This window comes from Schistocerca americana, chromosome 3 (genome assembly GCF_021461395.2).
Source record: "Schistocerca americana isolate TAMUIC-IGC-003095 chromosome 3, iqSchAmer2.1, whole genome shotgun sequence".
Classification (NCBI taxonomy): Eukaryota; Metazoa; Arthropoda; class Insecta; order Orthoptera; family Acrididae; genus Schistocerca; species Schistocerca americana.
Window position 1 is genome coordinate 230356535 of NC_060121.1, and position 20683 is coordinate 230377217.

The 20683-nt window shown below is 40.2% G+C and overlaps 1 protein-coding gene across 1 annotated transcript in view; it reads left to right on the forward strand.

Moving 5' to 3' along the window:
* The window catches only part of LOC124605992, a 230835-nt gene that overhangs the window by 135515 nt on the left and 74637 nt on the right, over nucleotides 1-20683 (forward strand). The window contains exons 5-6 of the mRNA XM_047137954.1: nucleotides 13238-13336; nucleotides 18865-18932. Of these exons, the coding sequence (XP_046993910.1) occupies nucleotides 13238-13336; nucleotides 18865-18932 (167 nt within the window). The remainder of the gene's footprint in view (nucleotides 1-13237; nucleotides 13337-18864; nucleotides 18933-20683) is intronic.

The following is a 20683-nucleotide window of genomic DNA, read 5'->3' on the forward strand; positions in this document are numbered from 1 at the left end:
CATTCAAAGTCTGTTAATTCCCTTCGTGCGGCTCTAACCACGTCGGAAACCTCACCACATGAACCACCTCGATACAAAATACAGATCCGCCAGTGGCACTGCCCTTTTGTACCTCGTGTGTGCGATACTATCGTCATCTGTATATGAACATATCTCTCTCCCATGACTTGTGTAACCTCAGTGTATTATTGTCTCTCTATGTTTATTTGTTTGTTACTGGACAAGAAAAATACGCTCTTGAGAAGCTGTTACCGTTGTTTCACGATTTTGGAATCCAATGTTAGTCGCGAGAAGGACATCTGATTCGGTCTGCATGCTGCCGCGGGCCGCAGTTTGACGACCATTGAAGGCCATACGGATCCCCAAGCTACGCTGTAAATCCCCATGAAAATTCGTTTAGTAGTTTTGGAGGTCAGCTTGTTCAAAGAGAAACCGACAGACACGACGGCTTTTCAGGTTCAGTTAGTAGCATAGAGATACAGCTTAGCTGAGTCATCCTGCATATTTTCCACAAACCACATTAAGGCCTGAGGCGGAGAATGCTTCAAGTATCACTGTTATTAGTTTATTTCCAGTCTTATTCGCGAATGATGCGCTGGAAGCCTCTGTGAGAACGCTCAGTGTTTACTGAGCCGTATGTCTGTAAGAGGAAGTAATACGCTGCATGACTTTTATTGAAGCGCGTTATCGGAATTTTAAATATAAACCTCTCCATTGTGCACAACGCTCCAATTATTAGCTTCTGCCACTGGAGTATGATGAGCGCATTAGTAATGTCCATGCGCTTACTAATGAACCTGCGCAAAAGGTGTTACTCTTATTTGGACGTTCAGTATCTCTTCCATTAATCTGCCTGGCAAAGCCTCCAGGCTGACGAGAAATGCACAAGAATCACTCAAACTATGGCTCTTTAAGGTATAGATTCGTTGGGATTCTTCTGATGACTGTCTCACTAGTATCTACCGCAGTTAGTGTCCGTATGTCGCTCCAGTTTAAGTCGCTTTGAGCATATTCTCCTAGTATATAGTACTTATAGTGACTCATTCCAAAGACTGAATGCCGAACGTATAATCGAACAATAATTCGCTATTCAGGTTTTTTGTACACAGTACGCTGCTATATTGGCTGAAATTAAGAGCCAACTGCCAATCCCTGCAAGGTCTGTTCAAAAAAATTCTGAAACATTCGTAATTTCGCACCATTGGTGTGCTGGAGCGAAATGCGGTTGACATCCCTGCACACCCTGTGTTTAATGTGTAACTGCCGGAAGTTTCATTATTGTATCTTTGTGAGTTATTGTTCAGTGCTGTATTAAGTTGAACATTGTGTCGCAGAGTTTGCGAACTTCGAGAGGACAGAGTTAGAGGAGCAGCACGTTTGCACTAATTTTTGCGTGAAACTCATGGAGCCCTTTACAGAGACACACCAAATGATCCAGGAAGCCTACGGTCATGAGTGCTTAAGCCGTACTCGGTGTTGCGAATGGCCGGACAGAAGTTAAAGATGACCTTCGTTGACGAAGCCCTTCGACGGCTACCGACGACGCTCACGTCATAAACGTCAACGAAATGCAGGTGCCAATCGAAGGCTGACTGTTCGAGAGATTACAGAAGCATGTAACATTGCAGTTGTATCATGTCATAAAATCTTGACACAGCATCTTGGAATGCATCGTGTTGCCGCCAAATTCGTCCCACGGCTCATGAGTCAAGACCTTCGCCTCACAATCAGTGAAGAGCTTTTGGAGCGCGCAAATGAGAACGAGATGTTCCTTAAGAGAATCATAAGCGATTATGAGACATGTTGTAAGTAGCCTGTTTGTATGTTGGCAGCGCTGTAGACTGTGTTAATATCGCTGACAGTGCTCTGCGCCCTCGGCAAGAGATTCTGTGGTTGGACGGACTAGCAGACAGCGAGTGGATAGGGAAGTGTATGGACATGATTTTCTTCGTGGAGACTCTGTTTGTAGGACACGCAATGTAAAGTGAGATGAAATGATGTGTTTATAAGAAAATATGCAAGGAAATGTATGTGATGGATGGTTGATAATGCTTGGGCAGTGGAATTATTGACAACTATATAATTTTTGGAACTGGATGTCACAGGAATAAGGTAAAATTTTCTAAATACACTGTTTGCTCCTCAACAAAAATCTTTCTTTTGCTAGCCATATGTCTCCTAGTAGTTAGAGTCTATAGTAGTTAAAATCTTTTTATTTAGCTGGCCGGTGTTGCTACTTGCTGTAACTGCTGTAGTTCGCGTTATCAAGATTTTCTGTGAGGTAAGTGACTTAGGAAAAAGAATGAGGTTTGTATTATCGGGATTCGTGATTGAAATGAATTTAGACAATTAACAGAGTTGGAGGTAGTTTCATATTTCTTTAATTTCATGTTTTTGGATTTGTATTATTGTTAGGATTTTTTGCAATTCAGGGCCTTTCTTTGTGTTAATTATTGGAGGTCATGTTATAGCAGTCAGATTGCGTTGGGCTTGTATATTGTGGGTTATAAATGAATGGGTTAAGTTTGAGTTGTCTTTGGCAGGGAAAATTCGGTAGGTCAGTGCTTAATAAAAATAATTAATTCAGTGTGTCTATGGTTATGGTGTTGAGTTCTGAATGGGTCGGGAAGGGTACTCCAAGACGAAAGAAACCTCGTCAGATCAGGTCAAATATCAAACCTATGCTGATAGTTTTAACTTTGAAGGATCAGTTCACCATGAATTCGTTCCACAGGGACAAGCTGTTAATCGATGGTTCTATTGGGACGTGCTGCGACGTCTGCGAGAAAATGTGAGAAGGAAACGGCCTGAAATGTGGCGATACAATTCATAGCTCTTCCATCACGAGAACGCACCCGCCCATTCATCCCTATTGGTGAGTGACAAAAAACGCAATCACTGTGCTGCCTCATCCTTCGTACTCTCCAGACCTGGCCCCTGAGGACTTTTTTTATTTCCAAAGTTGAAAACTGCATTGATAGGACGAAGATTTACAACGATAGACGAGATAAAAGAAAATTCGCAAACGGCGCTTCGTGCGATCCGGCAAGAGGGGTATGCAGGGTTGGGGGAGGGGGGTGGGCGGGGGGGGGGGTGATTAAGTGGAAGAGACCAAACAGCGAGGTCATCGGTCTCATCGGATTATTGAAAGATGGTGAAGGAAGTCGGCCATGCCCTTTCAAAGGAACCATCCTGGCATTTGCCTAAAGCGATTTAGGGAAATCACGGAAAACCTAAATCAGGATGGCCGGACGGGGGATTGAACCGTCAACCTCCCGAATGCGAGTCCAGCGTGCTAACCACTGCGCCACCTCGCTCGGTCCAAAAGGCGTACTAAGATTACTTAAGGAAGTGGAAACGGCGATGGAAGCGGTGTATCAACTGTGGAGGAGCGCATTTCGAAGGAGATCATTCACAATAAGTATAATGAAGAGCCAAAGCAAGTGGTGCACCTGCCTAATATCGTATAGGGCCCCCGCGAGCAGCACAAGTGCCGCAACACGACGTGGCAAGGACTCGACTAATGTCTGACGTCGTGCTGGAGGGAACTGACATCATGAATCCCGCAGGGCTGTCCATAAATCTGTAAGAGCACGAGGGGCTAGAGATGTCTTTTGAGCAGCACGTTGCAGTGGATCCCAGATATGCTCAAAAATGTTCATGTCTGGGGAGTCTGGTGGCCAGCGGAAGTGTTTAAGATAAGAAGAGTGTTTCTGGAGCCAATCTGTAGTAATTCTGGAAGTGTGAGGTGTCGCATTGTCCTGCTGGAACTGCTCAAGTCCGTCAGAATGCACAATGGACTTGAATGGATGCAGGTGATCAGAGAGGGGCAGTCAGAGTCGTATCTAGACATATCAGGGTTCCCATATCACTCCAACTGCACATGCCCCACACCATTACAGAGACTCCACAGCTTGAACAGGCCCCTGCTGAAATGCAGGGTCCATGGATTCATGAGGTTGTCTCCATACCCGTACACGTTCATCCGCTCAATACCATTTGAAACAAGATTCGTCCGACCAGCCAACATGTTTCCAGTCAACAATAGTCCAATATTGGTGTTGACGGACCCTGACGAGACATAAAGCTTGTAACCTCCCCGCACGAAATTAAAAAATGGAAATTGACCAAGAACCCACACAATAATATTAATTAGATAATGAACCATGAACTGAATGTAACATCTCAACACAAATAATTAAACCTGATAAATCTTATAAGGGCAGCAACGCTGACCTTCGGCCCTGTGAAATGATTAAACTAAAATTCTTACCTCAGTAAAACTGCATCTATATCTGCTCTTATTTTTCGGCATAGCTTCGTGCAATGCTGGCTTATATTTAATTTTGATTCTTGGAGGGAATACATAGGAAATATTATTTAGCTTGAAATGAATCTTTTTCTTTAAATGAGTTACTTTATAAAAAGTTATTATTGGGGCATCTTTTTGACAAATTAATTACAATTAACATACGTTATTAGCTGAGCGCAATGCTGCTTCATTACCTTCTACAATAATATACATATCGTCCACCACATTCCTGACCAGACTCGTGGGCAGAGCACACCGCGGACGCATGCCGACTCGCTACACACTACTGCCGACTGACTACTACTGCAGACAGAGTGCAACACGCAACTGCCGACTCGCTACACACTAGCACTGTCGTCTCGCGCGGTCAAGCGCAGACTAGCCACGATAAATAACTCTCTGGTCAGAGATTCTGTCATGCCTCACCATCGCTGATAATGAATACATATGATACGTACGCGTTTCATAACCCTCCACTGGGGGGGGGGGGGGGGCAAAAATTTGGCAGCGATGGTGAGTCATTTGGACTAGCCATGAGCAACAAATTTTTTCTTAACTAATTAACCTTACAATTACAGAATATATACAGATATATATAGGTGTAGAACATGAAGTAAATATAGTGCACATGCACTGAGTACAGAACATATCAGGCAAAGACAAAATATATACAATGAGTACAAAACATATTCACAAATGGCAAAAGTGCACACGCACAGTAGTGCAGAACATATCAGCAAATCACAAAAAGTATAGGCCATGAATACAAATCATGATAACAAAATGATTTTTAATATGTTACAAGAATTAGGATAGGAAAGGGAAGGATTGCGTCATGGTTGTAGCACTTTAGGTTGCACGCAGCTGCACTGAAAGTCCATATCTTTCTACAGAAGCACAACACCAAGTGAGGCAATCTAAAGTTCTTTTCCCAGAAGTATTAATCACCGTAGCCAAGACACTGAAATGCCGTAGTAATATTCCATGTTATCCTTTTGGTAGTACATTAGGTACACCAAACAGTGGGACCATAATAGCATCTCATCGCTCATTGTGGTGGACAGCATGTCGTGTCAACACCACGTTCTTGTCTGTTACAGCAACGTAGAATTAGTGCAAAAACCAAATATAGTGCTCCATGATCATGAGGATATACAGGACAAACGGATATTGCAGTAATTCCAGGTAATTAGGTTAGAAGGTGAAGGACATTAAGTCACATACTAGTCTTCATTGAGAATTACACTAGTAATGGGTGGCACTCATTGCCCAGTCATTGAACATTTCTGTACCATGTACGTAGTATTACAGAATAATGTTCATGAGTAACTTTACAGAGAACATTGGCACTCATTGCCTAATTACAAACCATCAGAAGTCATTTACAGAGAACATTGGCACTCATTGCCTAATTACAAACCATCAGAAGTCATTTACAGAGAACATTGGCATTCATTGCCTAATTACAAACCATCAGAAGTCATTTATAGAGAACATTGGCACTCATTGCCTAATTACAAACCATCAGAAGTCATTTACAGAGAACATTGGCACTCATTGCCTAATTACAAACCATCAGAAGTCATCATTGAAAATGAGTTAATAAATGGCATAATTAATCTAATTATAGTAAACATTGTCTTCATAGTTCATCTTATTACATTAATCAGTGGCATTCATTTGCCAGTTACAAAGCATTTTTTTGTGCTAGCAATGCATTGCGTTGGGATCGATAATTAATAACAATATTTGCTTTTGAGTTATTGCTGCAAATGAAGATGTGTAACGTCATTCGTCATGAGTCAGCTGTATCAAGATTATGAAGCAAGTAGAGTATATGTAATCACATTCATAAATGACATGGGTTTAATGAACAACTGCTTATAGTACATTAATTTCATGAATAATTTCTCCTGCAAAATATACAAAAATGGATTATTAGACTGAAAGAAGAAACGGATTTTATGCTGAAAAGTACTGAACTTCGAATTAACAGATAGTGAAATGTGTATAAAAAATACGTGTTCCCTAGCTGTCCTTTTCAAAACCTTCAGTCATCCTACTATGCAATATAACACATACTGTCAAAACGAACTGCAACAAATACTTAAATAACTACATAGCAAAAATACATAAACTTCAACATCATCCTCATCTGTAAAGAAAAAAACTTCATTATCCATCACTTCATTATCCATATTATCATAACTCCATTATTATCATCACCTGTAAAGAAAACTTCATTATTCATAGTAGCATATTCTTCATCATTATTCATCATCATTCATTATCATCTGCAAAAAAGTCACTTCATTATTCATTATACAATTATTCCTTATTTCTATCATATTTCATCACGAAAACTAAGATGTGAAGTTCTGTCTGACAGCCTGCATCAATCGCTTCGTATTCTGAAAGAAAAAATTAGTTAAGACTGCTATTCTACGATGTGTATAGTATATTCTTGTTAATGCTTGTTAATCCTGATCCATTTACTCTTCCTCATAAGGTTTTTGCATCTTTTTTCGTTTATTCTGTAGGTGAAATTCCCATTTCTGTTTAATTTATTTCCTTTACACGTTATTTCTTTCTGAAAATGATGAACAAAGATTAATGTCTTGCATTTAAATCATATACCCATTAAATAAAAACTGTTTTATAGTAACATAATTTGAGCATACAGCATAGCATGACAGAAAACGTAATATGTCAAAAAACATAGTGTTCAGATGCAAAAATGTACACAGAATATCATAATGCAGCAGCAAAAAATGTAAAATAGTCACGATGTTGAGATATCATAGGGCAAAAATGTCAAAGTCAACTGGTGTGTGTTATATCTTAACTATTTCATAGTGCATACAAACAAAACAGGAAAACAATCGTACATACATAAAAAGTGATGACAAGAAATGTGACTTTCTTTGTGTTCAGCTTGTATGTTGTGTAGTTAATAGAGGCGACAATTAAAGACTTTAATGGAGAGAGAATTTAATAAAATTAAAATTAATATGTCACTAGGTAAAATTGCATAATTATTCATAAGATACGTAAGTTTATCTGAAAAAATATGCACGGTCTGATGTGTAACGACAAGAAAAGCGACCTGCTAACCTTACCTTGCCGGGCACTTACCAAGAAAAATACGAAAATCATCAGTAAGTATTCATGTAAATATAATTGCATAAGTGGTCATAAAAATTAGCAAATGGCATTACAGCATGTTAAATCATAAAGTATCTTCATTCAATAAAAGGTTTAATATTCGATATGTGGTGGTTTCCTTTGGATTTTCTGGTTCTCGAAGTTTCGACGTGTACAACATTGGGGTGAGGAATGCTGCGAATCCGATATGGACCTGCGTATAGAAGTTCAAATTTAGTGCACCTACCTTTTATTTTGTTGGATAAATAGTGTGTATGTACTAATATCTTCTGTCCAACGTGAAAGTCACGGCGTATACAAACCTGTTTTTGTTGTCTTCTCCGGTGCTCTGCGGCACGTTTGATGTTGTTCAGCGCAATGTCAATTATTTCATGGTGTCGTAGTCGACGAGATGTAGAAAAGTTTACTAATTCTTTAATTTTGTTATGTGGTTCAACATTTTTCAGTATAACAGACGGAGATAGCATAGTGGATTCATTTGGTATGGAATTAATTACATCCTGGAATGAGTGTATGTGTGTGTCCCAATCAATATGTCTTTTATGGCAGTATATTCTACACAGTTTACCAATTTCTTTCATTAATCGTTCACAAGGGTTCGAAGAAGCATGGTACCTGGATATATAGATTGGAGAAATGTTTCTAGATCGTAACATACGTGTCCATATAGCAGACCGAAACTGTGATCCATTGTCAGAAATTACTTTCAACGCATGCCCTACATGAAATAAAAAATGTTTTACAAATGCCTTCGAAACAGTTTTAGCAGTAGCTTTGCGTAACGGGGTGAAGGTAACAAATTTTTAAGTGAGTTCAACAGCGACAAAGATGTAGCAAAAACCTCTATTAGTTCTGGGAATCGGACCAAAAATGTCTACAGCGGCCATATGTTCCAATTTAACAGGTACAATGGGATATAATGGAGGAATAGTGAAGTCGTGTCTGACTTAGCTTTCTGGCAGATTTTACATGACGCTAAAACTCGTCGTATACGTTTCTCCATGTTGGCAAAATAACAGTTCTGTCTCAGTATAAAAAAAACATTTTCTAGCTCCGTAATGTGCGTAACTTAAACGAGTATACCAGATTAATTTGTTAACAAGCTCGTCAGGAATGCATAATAACCAATTGTTGTTGTCAGGATGACAGCGGCGAAACAGAATGTCATTGCGTACAGTGTAATGGTTTCTAATCGTAACATTATTCCTATCTTGCCAAAGGTGTTTAATTTCTTTCCACACGTTGTCTTTACTTTGCTCTTGTGCTATGTCCTGTAATGACGACGAAATGAAATTTTCAAATGCAACTTGTTGAATGTACATGACGCTGAAATTTGCTTTGCAGAAGTTGGTCGCGATGTCTTGCTGATTGTTGCTGAGAGAACGAGATAGTGCGTCTGCTACAGCATTTTGTGTGCCGGGAATGTGAACAATTGTAAAATTAAATTCCTGTAGATAAAGTTTCCATCTGCTTAATCTGTCGTGTGTAAATTTAGCTGAAAGTAAAAATTGTATCGCTCTGTTGTCTGTGTAAACGGTGGTATGTCTTCCATAAAGAAAATGTCGAAATCTCGTAAAAGCCCAAACAACACATAATGTTTCCAGTTCTGTAACAGAATAATTTCGTTCAGCAGGTGACATAATGCGACTTGCAAATGCGATGTTTTTAATTACAGTACAACCATCTTCTTCAATTTCCTGAAAAATGTGTACGTCTAAAGCGGTGTTAGAACTGTCGGTAGCAATGGAAAAATTTCTGGTACGATCTGGGTGCGATAAAAGTGGTGCATTCAACAAAGCATGTTTCAAATAACATTTTCGTGAACAAGATTCTGCGTATCTAAATATTGCTTGCGTTACTGGCATATACAACCTATACTGTATTTAATCAAATTCTATCTGGCATGTTATTATTTTCGGGAGGATTCTGTGGCATTTCAACTATTTGTACTATCCTATTATTTCTTCCTGACGTATTACGTTCTGGATGATACCTACTGTCTGGTTCATTCATGATAATATGTCATTGCTGATGTTTTGCTGTTGGTAAGACCGACTGTTATTAGATGTACGCTGAAAATTGTGCTCATCGTTTTTACGTCTGTCGTGATAGTCATTTCTATACGGCGCATTACGATAGGGATTGAAATATTGTGTTTTCTGTACGTAGTTATTTCCTTGCTGCCGTGCGTTACTATTTGTTGGAGCAGAGACTATACGTGCACGCGGCGAAACATTAAAGCTTGGTTGACCTTGTACATTACATTGTTGGTTAGGTATGCTAACCGGTTGGTTTTGTTGCTGCTACGGTGAAAAACCTGTATTGTTACCAAAATGTGGTTCCTATTGCTGATAATTTTACTCATACTGATTAAAAATTTTTTGATATTAAAATTACGCTGGTAGTTGTCATTTCAGGAGTGTCTAAAGAGAACTGTCACTTTCGGTAAAATTTGTCATATCGGGTTTTCCTTACACTCTTCTTAATACTAGGTAGAGCAATAGTTAAACAGCTATTTTGAAAGATATAAAGGATAGTAGAAGAGAAGGCAGCAGTGCAGAAAACTAAAGATGAAACAGCACTACTACAGCTCGGGGCCCTGTGCACGCTACGGCACATATTCATCGAAGCGTAATGAATCCCCTGAGGTCTATTACGCGCTGCAAATAAATTTTAGCTTCTGCGTTACAGGCAATGCCGGTGAAAATTCAAAAATAAATTGCTGTATCCATGCTAATTGTAGTTTCTGCATTACACGAAATGTTGGTAAAAATTCAAGAGCAAATTGTCGTATCCAGTTCAAAGCTAGTTTCTGCGTTACAGACCAAGCTGGTGAAAGTACAAAGATAAATCGACGTATCCAGTTCGAAGCGTATACCTGTGCTCTGTCATTTTTAAATTCCATAGATTTTCTTACGGATAAAATTTGCTCGTAATCTACGTTCTCGTCACTGAATTTGAGAACACGTTCAGGTTTGTGTGAGAATCTGTTTGTCTGTGTCATTTCGGATTTCAAGCTGCGTAGCTTTTCAGATTTTAAGTCACGTAGTCTCTGTAAATTGTTTAAATTACACTGGCTGTGTGAGTGTGAGAAATGTTCGGAATGGCGCGTATGCTGTGCTGTGTTATTGAGTGAAACATTTTTCGTTTCTGTTACTTTAATACGTTCGTCATTTTGCTTGTTCTGTTGTTCACATTTCTTCTCGACTTCCGTATCCACAGTGTGTGAAAGTTCTGGTGACTTTAAATTAAACTCGTCGCGTATCTGTGTTGCGTTTTTAGGACATTGTTCAGTGACTGCATTAATTTCGTCTCTATGTGATTCTGTTGTGCCTACACGTGTACTACTTAATTCTTGTGCAACAGTTCCAACTTCTTCATTACTGTTACTAGCACAAGCTTTAGTATCCTCACGTAATTGTTCTTTCGTGTCGTGACGTTGCACGGTAACAGTTGTAATCTGTTCACTAACTTGTTTGTTCTGTTCGTTAAGGTTGTCGTGTTTTTCGTTCGTCAGTTTAAAACTTTGATCAATTAGTTCATTAAGTTGTTTGTAATGGTTATCTAATTTTTCATTAAGCTGTTGTTTGAGATTTTCTTTATTTTCATTAAGCTGTTGTTTGAGGTCTTCTTTAAGTTGTTTGGAATTGTTATCAAGTTGTTTGAAATTTTCCTTAAATTGTAGCAACACTGCCATAATTGGATCTGAGCCTAAATTATCGGCTCTATTCTCTGTGCCATTTGATGGCGTACCTGCAATTGTCACGTTTTGTGTGACCATTCGGTCATTTTGTGATTCTTGAAAAAGTTTGCCAATCGGATGTACACTGTTGGTCACTAAATCGGAATTAAATAAATCCGACGCATTCTGATTACACTGCTCGTTTTCATTGGACAAATCTGTCTGTTCATTACGTAAATTTTGCAAACCGGTTGTGTTGAGCTGGGCAGCGCTCATTGCAACAGAACGCCACGCGTCATCAATTGTCGTTAAATTAACAGAGGACACAATCGAATTCGTTTGTTCATCACTAGGATAAAAATCAATATTAGTGGTCGGTACACACTGATTGTCAGTAAACGGAGGATTGTCATCACTACACTGTGTGTCATTAGTACTGTCATTCAAGTAGTTTAATTCGGTTATTTCACTCATTATACCTCGCGATGTACTATTAACAGTTTTTCGCGGCATTTTTACACAAATCACAATTATTCAATAATGAAACAAAGACAATGCAAAATGCAACAAACACAAATACAACAAAGAGCCACGAATTGCCGATGATCCGTGAAAGAAAGTGACAAAATTAGTATAAGCGTTGCGCCAAATGCTAATTATATTTAAGTAAATAAGAGCAGATATCTGACTACTTATCAGAAGATTCACAAAGAAATACGATCCTGGTCCGGATGTCGCCCTAGTGTAACCTCCCCGCACGAAATTAAAAAATGGAAATTGACCAAGAACCCACACAATAATATTAATTAGATAATGAACCATGAACTGAATGTAACATCTCAACACAAATAATTAAACCTGATAAATCTTATAAGGGCAGCAACGCTGACCTTCGGCCCTGTGAAATAATTAAACCAAAATTCTTACCTCAGTAAAACTGCTTCTATATTTGCTCTTATTTTTCGGCATAGCTTCGTGCAATGCTGGCTTAAATTTAATTTTGATTCTTGGAGGGAATACATAGGAAATATTATTTAGCTTGAAATGAATCTTTTTCTTTAAATGAGTTACTTTATAAAAAGTTATTATTGGGGCATCTTTTTGAACAAATTAATTACAATTAACATACGTTATTAGCTGAGCGCAATGCTGCTTCATTACCTTCTACAATAATATACATATCGTCCACCACATTCCTGACGAGACTCGTGGGCAGAGCACACCGCGGACGCATGCCGACTCGCTACACACTACTGCCGACTGACTACTACTGCAGACAGAGTGCAACACGCAACTGCCGACTCGCTACACGCTAGCACTGTCGTCTCGCGCGGTCAAGCGCAGACTAGCCACGATAAATAACTCTCTGGTCAGAGATTCTGTCATGCCTCGCCATCGCTGGTAATGAATACATATGAAACGTACGCGTTTCAAGCTTTGTGTCGTGCTGTCATCGAGGATACACGAGTGGGCCTTCGCCTCCGAAAGCCCGTATCGAATGGTTCTCACGCTGACACTTGTTGGTGGCCCAGTATTGAAATCTACAGCAATTTACGGAAGTGTAACACTTCTGTCACGTTGAACGATTCTCTGCGGTCGTCGTTGGTCCCGTTCTTGCTGGATCTTTTTCTGGCCGTAGCGATGTCGGAGATTTTATGTTTTACCGGATTCCTGATATTCACGGTACACTTGTGAAATGGTCGTACGAGAAAATACCCACTTCATCGCTACCTCGGAGATGCTGTGTCCAACCGCTCGTGCGCCGAATATATTACCACGTTCAGACTCACATAAATCTTGATAACCTGCCATTGTAGCAGCAGTAACGGATCTAACAACTGCGCCAGACACTTGTTGTCTTACATAGGCTTTGCCGACCACAGCGCAGTATTCTGCCTGTTTACATATCTCCGTGTTTGAATACGCATGCCTGTACCAGTTTCTTTGGCGCTTCAGTGTAATAGATAAACGTAGAAAAATTTTGCGGACGAAGTTCCAGAATTTTTTGAACAGACCTCGTAGAATAGAATCATCCACCAACTTGACAAACAACAATAAGATGCAGAACTCTGTTGCAGCGAAGCACAACGTGTCGGGCGTGGTGGACGTGCGCACACGTGTGATAGCGCGACCGGACGGCACCGTCGGCGCCTTCGTCTCCTGGCTGCCTGGTGAAGGTGAGTCAGTCATAACATTCTAGCTACGCTTAAAGTTGGTTGGTTGTTTGAGGTTTAAGGGACCAAACAGCAAGGTCATCAGTCCCTTGTTTCAGATAGGCTCCATTCCGCTAATGGGACATCTCAGTATAGTCAGAAAAATAAAACGGAAAAAGGTAAAAACGTAAAAGGGCAGTCATGTTGTCATTGGTAAAAAACAAAAAGAGGGAAGTCAGCAAGAGAACGAACACTAAGCTGAAGCAGCATAGGAAAGACCACCTGTGACGAAAAGGTACAACTGCTAGAATGCAGAAAGTACGTATGGGAATAAAAAGACTAACCAAGACCATCCGGGAATCGTCAGCCAACATCAAAGATAAAGTGCGGGGGAGTCTGTACTTAGCACGCAGAGCCAAAAGAAGGGGGCATTCAACCAAAATGTGGGCTACTGACTGGAAGGCTCCACAACCGCATAGTGGGGGTGGCTCATCACGCAAAAGAAAACCATGGATCAGCCTGGTATGGCCAGTGCGGAGACGACACAGTGTGGTCGAGTCCTTTCGGGAGAGGCGAAAGGAAGAGCGCCACGGCCCTGGCCACGCTTAAAATGTGTGCTTGATCCATTTCTGTTGCCCATTTCTGTTTATTTAATACTGGTACTCTTTTTGACGTACTACACTCATTCAGCTTGTTGTACTGCCGAAGATTACTTTCGGCATGCAAATTTCCTCGTCAAATGCCCATTCAGTGCGATTTTTCAAAGTTATACTTAAGTTTTTGAAAACGATAGTAACAAGTGTTTATTAGATAATTACCGTATCGGGAGACCTACGAATAAGTAAGGCGCAATAGCAGTCTCAGTTCCGCTGTGGTGCAGCCGAATGATGTACCTCATCTCAAACATCATACATGGAAGCTCAGTAGGGTCCACCAAAAACTATTTCTGAGCAGGCTGAAGTGAGATAACAAGCATTATCACATCCACATGAAATAAGAAAGGGAATGAAAACGTATTCTGCACTTGGATAACTTTCCTCATTTCTGACAGGTACGTGAATTCTCATTATTTTTATGGCTTTACCTGGTCCTTAGAAACCGAATGTGTATAAATCACATTTAAGTCACGCAGTTAATATAGCGGACAAACTTTTCGCCTGTTTCCTTGCGCACTGGGCGTGGCTCACTCATCTGCTCTGTTTTGATTTCTCACACAAAACTGCATCGTCGTCCCGTCCGTCATTTTCCTGTTACGAGGGCCAGTATACCAAAACCATATTTTTTAAAATATTTGTTAACACGTGACATAAAGCCGCGTCATTCCCACGATAAATTTAAGTTTGCCTGTCCTTACAAAGTGCCTGAATTTCACAGAAGATCGTTTGGCAGTCTGTACAATGTAGGGTACGGAGGATCTAATGACTTAGATAACATAATTTCCAAAATAAAGCAAATGCAAAACTGTATAAGCGCGCATGACAAGGACTCATTTCCTCGTTTACTTGCTTGATAGAATGTTAACTACACAGGTCATTATCTGTTCACGACTTTTGCTATTCAGACTACATTTGGGCTTTAATATTATTAGGCTATCTTCAATTTGTGTGACATTGAGCTGTACGTTATAGTCTTTATTGTGTGTTTCCACCGCGTCAGTGTAATAACCGAAATAAATTGTACTCGTAAGTGCAGATTTCTTCAGCGGTGACGAATTCAAAATCAAAGATTGCAGTTGCAGGAAATTGAAAAAAGATCCAAGATGCTGGCGGTGGGAAATTTTAAAGGAATCCAAGATGGCGAAACTAGCTCAGCTGTGCTTCATAATCCCATCCTCTGATGTTACAGTGTAAGATGGTGCCTAATACAATTTTTTTTATCAAATATTGTACCTGCCACTTCACAGTCTGCACTCACAGCATAAAAAAAAACGTAAGCTTCACCTTAATTACATAAGGTGGTACCGTGTTCAAAGATATTTGCGAACACTACAGTACTTTCCAAAACATCACGAAAACATCACCTGAATTACATAAAATGGCACCATGTTCGAAAATATTGTCAATACTACAGTATTCCCATGTTGAAAAATACTCAAACTTCACTTGAATTAGCGCCACGTTCAAAATAGATATTGATAATATCTTAGTACTTAAAAAAAAGCATAAACTTCTTCACCTGATTTTCGTAAATCGGTGACATTCTGCACACGTCTGTATTTCATCTCACTTTTAAAAGATGTTAATGTCAAATACTGTACACTTTTCACATGTTATCTCTCTCTTTGTCTCTCTCTCTTACAAGGTAATCATGGAATTGTGTGTTTTTTTAATCAAAACCCAACAATTTTTTACAAATACTCCCTACCCACCCCCACACACATACACACGGACACACGCAAGTGTATGCACACACGAACACCTGACTTGCATTAAGTCCAAAAGTATCCGCTGTACCAGTATTTCCATCGTCAAAAATATGTAAGCATCCATAATTCTGACCCATAAGTTTTGTTTATTTTCTATAAAAGAGTGAAGACCGGAGATTATTTGTGATTCGTAAAACAGTATTTAGTTGAAAAAATCGTATGTAGAAAAGGAAAAGAAACTTTCGTAAAATAACTGGATTTTGACAAAACACACACCCCTGTGTGTGTGTGTGGGTGTGAGAGGGAGAGGGAGAGGGAGAGAGGGGGGGGGGGGGGGGGGAGATGTCATGTAATATGTACAGAATTTGATATTAACATTTTTCTTCGAGTGAGATGAAATACAGATGGTACAAGTACATGTGTGTGCATGTGCTGACAGGTGTGAATTTACGCAATACAGCTGAAGAAGACTTTGTAAGTTTTTAAAGACGTCATCAATTCAAGTGAAGTTTACGTATTTTCCGACATGTAAACACTGTAGTATTGACAATATCCTTTACACAATATGAGTGAAGCTTATGTAATTTTTGAAACTACTATAGTACTGGCAAATATCTTAGACGTGGCACCATTTTATACAAGTTAGGTGAAGCTTACTCATGTTTTATGCTTTGTGCATGCATATGAGATGATGGGTTCAAATGGTTCAAATGGCTCTGAGCACTATGAGACTTAAGATCTGAGGTCATCAGTCCCCTAGAACTTAGAACTACTTAATCCTAACTAACCTAAGGACATCAAGACATCCATGCCCGAGGCAGGATTCGAAACTGCGACCGTAGCGGTCGCGCGGTTCCAGACTGAAGAGCCTAGAACTGCTCGGTCACAACGGCCTGCTGATGATAGGTACTGGTACAATATTTAATATAAACGTTTTGAACTTCACACACTCTTGGATCGTAAAGTCAGAGGGATCACAAAGCACAATTGTGTTGGTTGAGCTGTTTTGGAGCTGGAGCTTTTTGTATGTTCCACCTCCGCTATCTTGGATTTTTTCAGTTTCCTGCCAACACCATCTTTAAGTTTTGAATTTCCCACACCACCATCTAATATTATCATATTTCGTACCAACACCATTATTCATTCTTTTTAATTTCCTACTACTGTGATTGTGGATTTTTCGGCGACTGCAGCGCTGACTAGTGATCGACACTTGAACTGTGTCCCAGAAGCCCTATAGACAGACTAATGCCAATAACATAGTTTTCTCAGTGACGGAGCAGTGAAAGGACAGTGCTTTGGAAAGAGATTATGAGAAAAACAGCAACAAAGTAAAACGATTGTAGTTCAGGCGAATGAAATCAGGTAATGCTGAGGGAACTGCATTAGGAAATCAGTTTCTGAAAAGACAGATTTTTAAATACTTCAGGTATTCTTTTATGAAGTTATTTGTGTGTAGTATAGTCTAGTACTGAAGTGAGGCGTAGATGATAAACAGTGCAGAGAAGAAGGGTATAGAACCAACTGAAATGCAGTGCTACAGAACAACGCTGCAGATGAGGTGAGTGACTCAGATAACTAATGATGAGATTCTGATCTGGAAGAAAAGGGATTTATGGCAAAACTTGATTTAAAGTAGGGATTGGTTGATAGGACACATCCCAGACCATAGGTTATGGAGAAAAGTAAGGGGGTTAGAATTATAAAGGGAGATGAAGACGTTACTACAGCAAACAGATCCAAATGGCTGTAGGTTGTTGTAATTATGCAGAGATGCGGAGGCTTTCACTGGGGGGACTAGCGTAGAGGGGGACATCAAACCAGTCTGCGGACTGTAGATGAGAATAACACTAACAATATTTCAAACATTTTTTTTGTAGATTGGTGTGCTGATGTAAACGTTGTACGGCACATGTGTTTAAATAACGCAGTCGTTGTTGTTGTGGTCTTCAGTCCAGAGACTGGTTTGATGCAGCTCTCCATGCTACTCTATCCTCTACAAGCTTCTTCATCTCCCAGTACCTACTGCAACCTACATCCTTCTGAATCTGTTTAGTGTATTCATCTCTTGGTCTCCCTCTACGATTTTTACCCTCCACGCTTCCCTCCAATACTAAATTGGTGATCCCTTGAGGCCTCAGAACATGTCCTACCAACAGATTCATTCTTCTAGTCAAGTTGTGTCACAAACTCCTCCCCAAATCTATTCAATACCTCCTCATTAGTTACGTGATCTACCCATCCAATCTTCAGCATTCTTCTGTAGCATCACATTTCGAAAGCTTCTATTCTCTTCTTGTCCAAACTATTTATCGTCCATGTATCACTTCCATACTTGGCTACACTCCATACAAATACTTTTGGAAACAACTTCCTGACACTTAAATCTATACTCGATGTTAACAAATTTCTCTTCTTCAGAATCGCTTTCGTTGCCATTGCGAGTCTACATTTTATATCCTCTCCACTTTCTACCATCATCAGTTACTTTGCTCCCAAATAACAAAACTCTTTACTACTTTAAGCGTCTCATTTCCTAATCTGATTCCATCAGCATCACCCGACTTAATTCGACTACATTCCATTATCCTCGTTTTGCTTTTGTTGATGTTCATCTTATATCCTCTCAAGCCACTGTTCATTCCATTCAACTGCTCTTCCAAGACCTTTGCTGTCTCTGACAGAATTACAATGTGATCGGCGAACCTTAGAGTTTTTATTTCTTCTCTGTGGATTTGAATACCTACTCCGAATTTTTCTTTTGTTTCCCTCACTGCTTGCTCAATATACAGATTGAATAACATCGGGGAGAGGCTACAACCCTGTCTCACTCCCTTCCCAACCACTGCTTCCCTTTCATGTCACCCGACAGTACAAATTGTAAATAGCCTTTCGCTCCCTGTATTTTACCCCTGCCACCTTCAGAATTTGAAAGAGAGTATTCAAATAACGCAGTCATCACACATTAATTTCCTTGCCTTTCATGATAATTATTAATGCTGCAAAGATAACTTGGAATTTTACAGCTAATTTAGTACCCTGAAGAAGTGCAATTTTATTTTTTCTATGTAATCGGGAGAGAGCAACGCATTTCCGATATCTATGTGAAAGTCTTGGCCAGCAGTAAGACATTTTGTCCCTGATACTTTTTCCATTAGTGGCAGCGTAATGTTTTTTTTTTTTGCAGACGCGACCTGTTTCAGCGACATCTGGCGAGCGCCGCCGGAGGACGTCAGGGTACATCGTGCCCACGAGGTAAGACACAGCTCTTATGCAGCATTTAGAAGCTCTGCTGAGTCGTACATCTTGACATCTGACTTGAAGGAAAAGCTTTGATTCGCGCGCTTAAGAACACTACCTATATACAATACCGGAAAGAACAGTAGCAACACCACTATTATTATTTGTGGCCATATTGGCTACAATCGGGGACCGTGACTCTGTGTAATAATTACTTACTTGTATTTTCTGCTACCAGTCACTTTTATTTGTTTTTACGTTTAATTTAACTTACTGCAGCGCGTGTCGAGCATATTCTGTTCATCTTAAGGCGTTTATACGAGGGCGAGTCAAATGAAAACCCATACTTTGTAATAACAAATCGAATTTTGGCGCCGTTATTCTGTAAGTTGGTAAGCATGCTACAAACGGTGTGCAGAATGGACTGTAGGTGGCAGCATAGAGCAGGTGCACACATACCGTCGCAGTATCAGTATAAAGATGGCCGCCCCACTTGCGACTTGCACCAGGGAAGAACAGCGTTCTGTTATTCGGTTTTTGCGTAGTGAAGGTGTGAAACCTATTGAAATTCATCGACGAATGAAGGTTCAGTACTTCAGTACGGTGATGCATGTTTGTCACAGCAGCAAGTCTACGAATGGAGTAGAATGTTCGCAAATGCTGTGACTTCAATGGAACATGCGCCTCGTCCAGGTCGGGCACAACGAGTTGTGACTCCACAGAACACTGCAGCAGTTGAAGCCGTAGTGAAGGAAAACTGCCGAGTGACACTGAATGACATTGCAGCATGTTTACAGATTAGTCATGGGTCAGCACATCACACTGTGCATGATGTGCTCCAGTTTCACAGAGTGTCTGCAAGCTGGGTGCCACGGCAGCTGACTCCTGAAATGAGAGAACGACGTGTTGATGCTTGTGAAGAAGTTTTTCGGCGCTTTGAACGAGAAAGTGATGGCTTCCTTGCAAGAATCGTTACTGGGGACGAAACCTGGGTTCACTTCCATCAACCGGAAACGAAGAGAGCGAGCAGGGAATGGTACCATTCCTCATCACCCAAACCAAAGAAGTTTCGAACAGAACCATCAGCAGGGAAGGTTATGCTGACTCTTTTGGGATGAAAAAGGCGTCATTTTGGAGAATTACATGCCTAGAGGGACCACTGTCACCAGTGCATCATACACAGATCTCCTAAAAAAAACATCTGCAGCCTGCAATCAAATCAAAGCGACGTGGATTGCCGTCAGCAGATGTCCTTTTGCAAGATGACAATGCAAGGCCCCACACTGCCCGTACAACAGTTGCAATAATCACAGACCTGCATTTTGAGTGTCTTCCTCATCGACCATACTCACCAGACCTTGCCCCAAGTGATTTCCATATGCCTGGACCACTCAAAGACGCAATGGGAGGAAAGAAGTTCCGTTCTGATGAAGAGGTACGCCACGTGGTGCATGAGTGATTGCGCGGACTACCAAAAGAATTTTTTCTAAAGGAATTTATGCGCTTTGTAAACGCTGGAGGACTTGCATTGAGCATGGGGGAGGGGTGGGGGGATTATGTTGAAAAGTGATACAGCTTTGTACCACTTCTGCACAATAAATAATATTTTTAAAAAAATTTGAGGTTTTCATTTGACTCACCCTCGTATATACAGAAAATTGTTACTTAAAAATAAAATTAACTTAAGAATTTTTGAGTATTGTTCGCTGCTGATGTTGCTATTGGGATATTTGGAGGTAGGTAGGAAGGGCAGTGGTTGGCAGAAA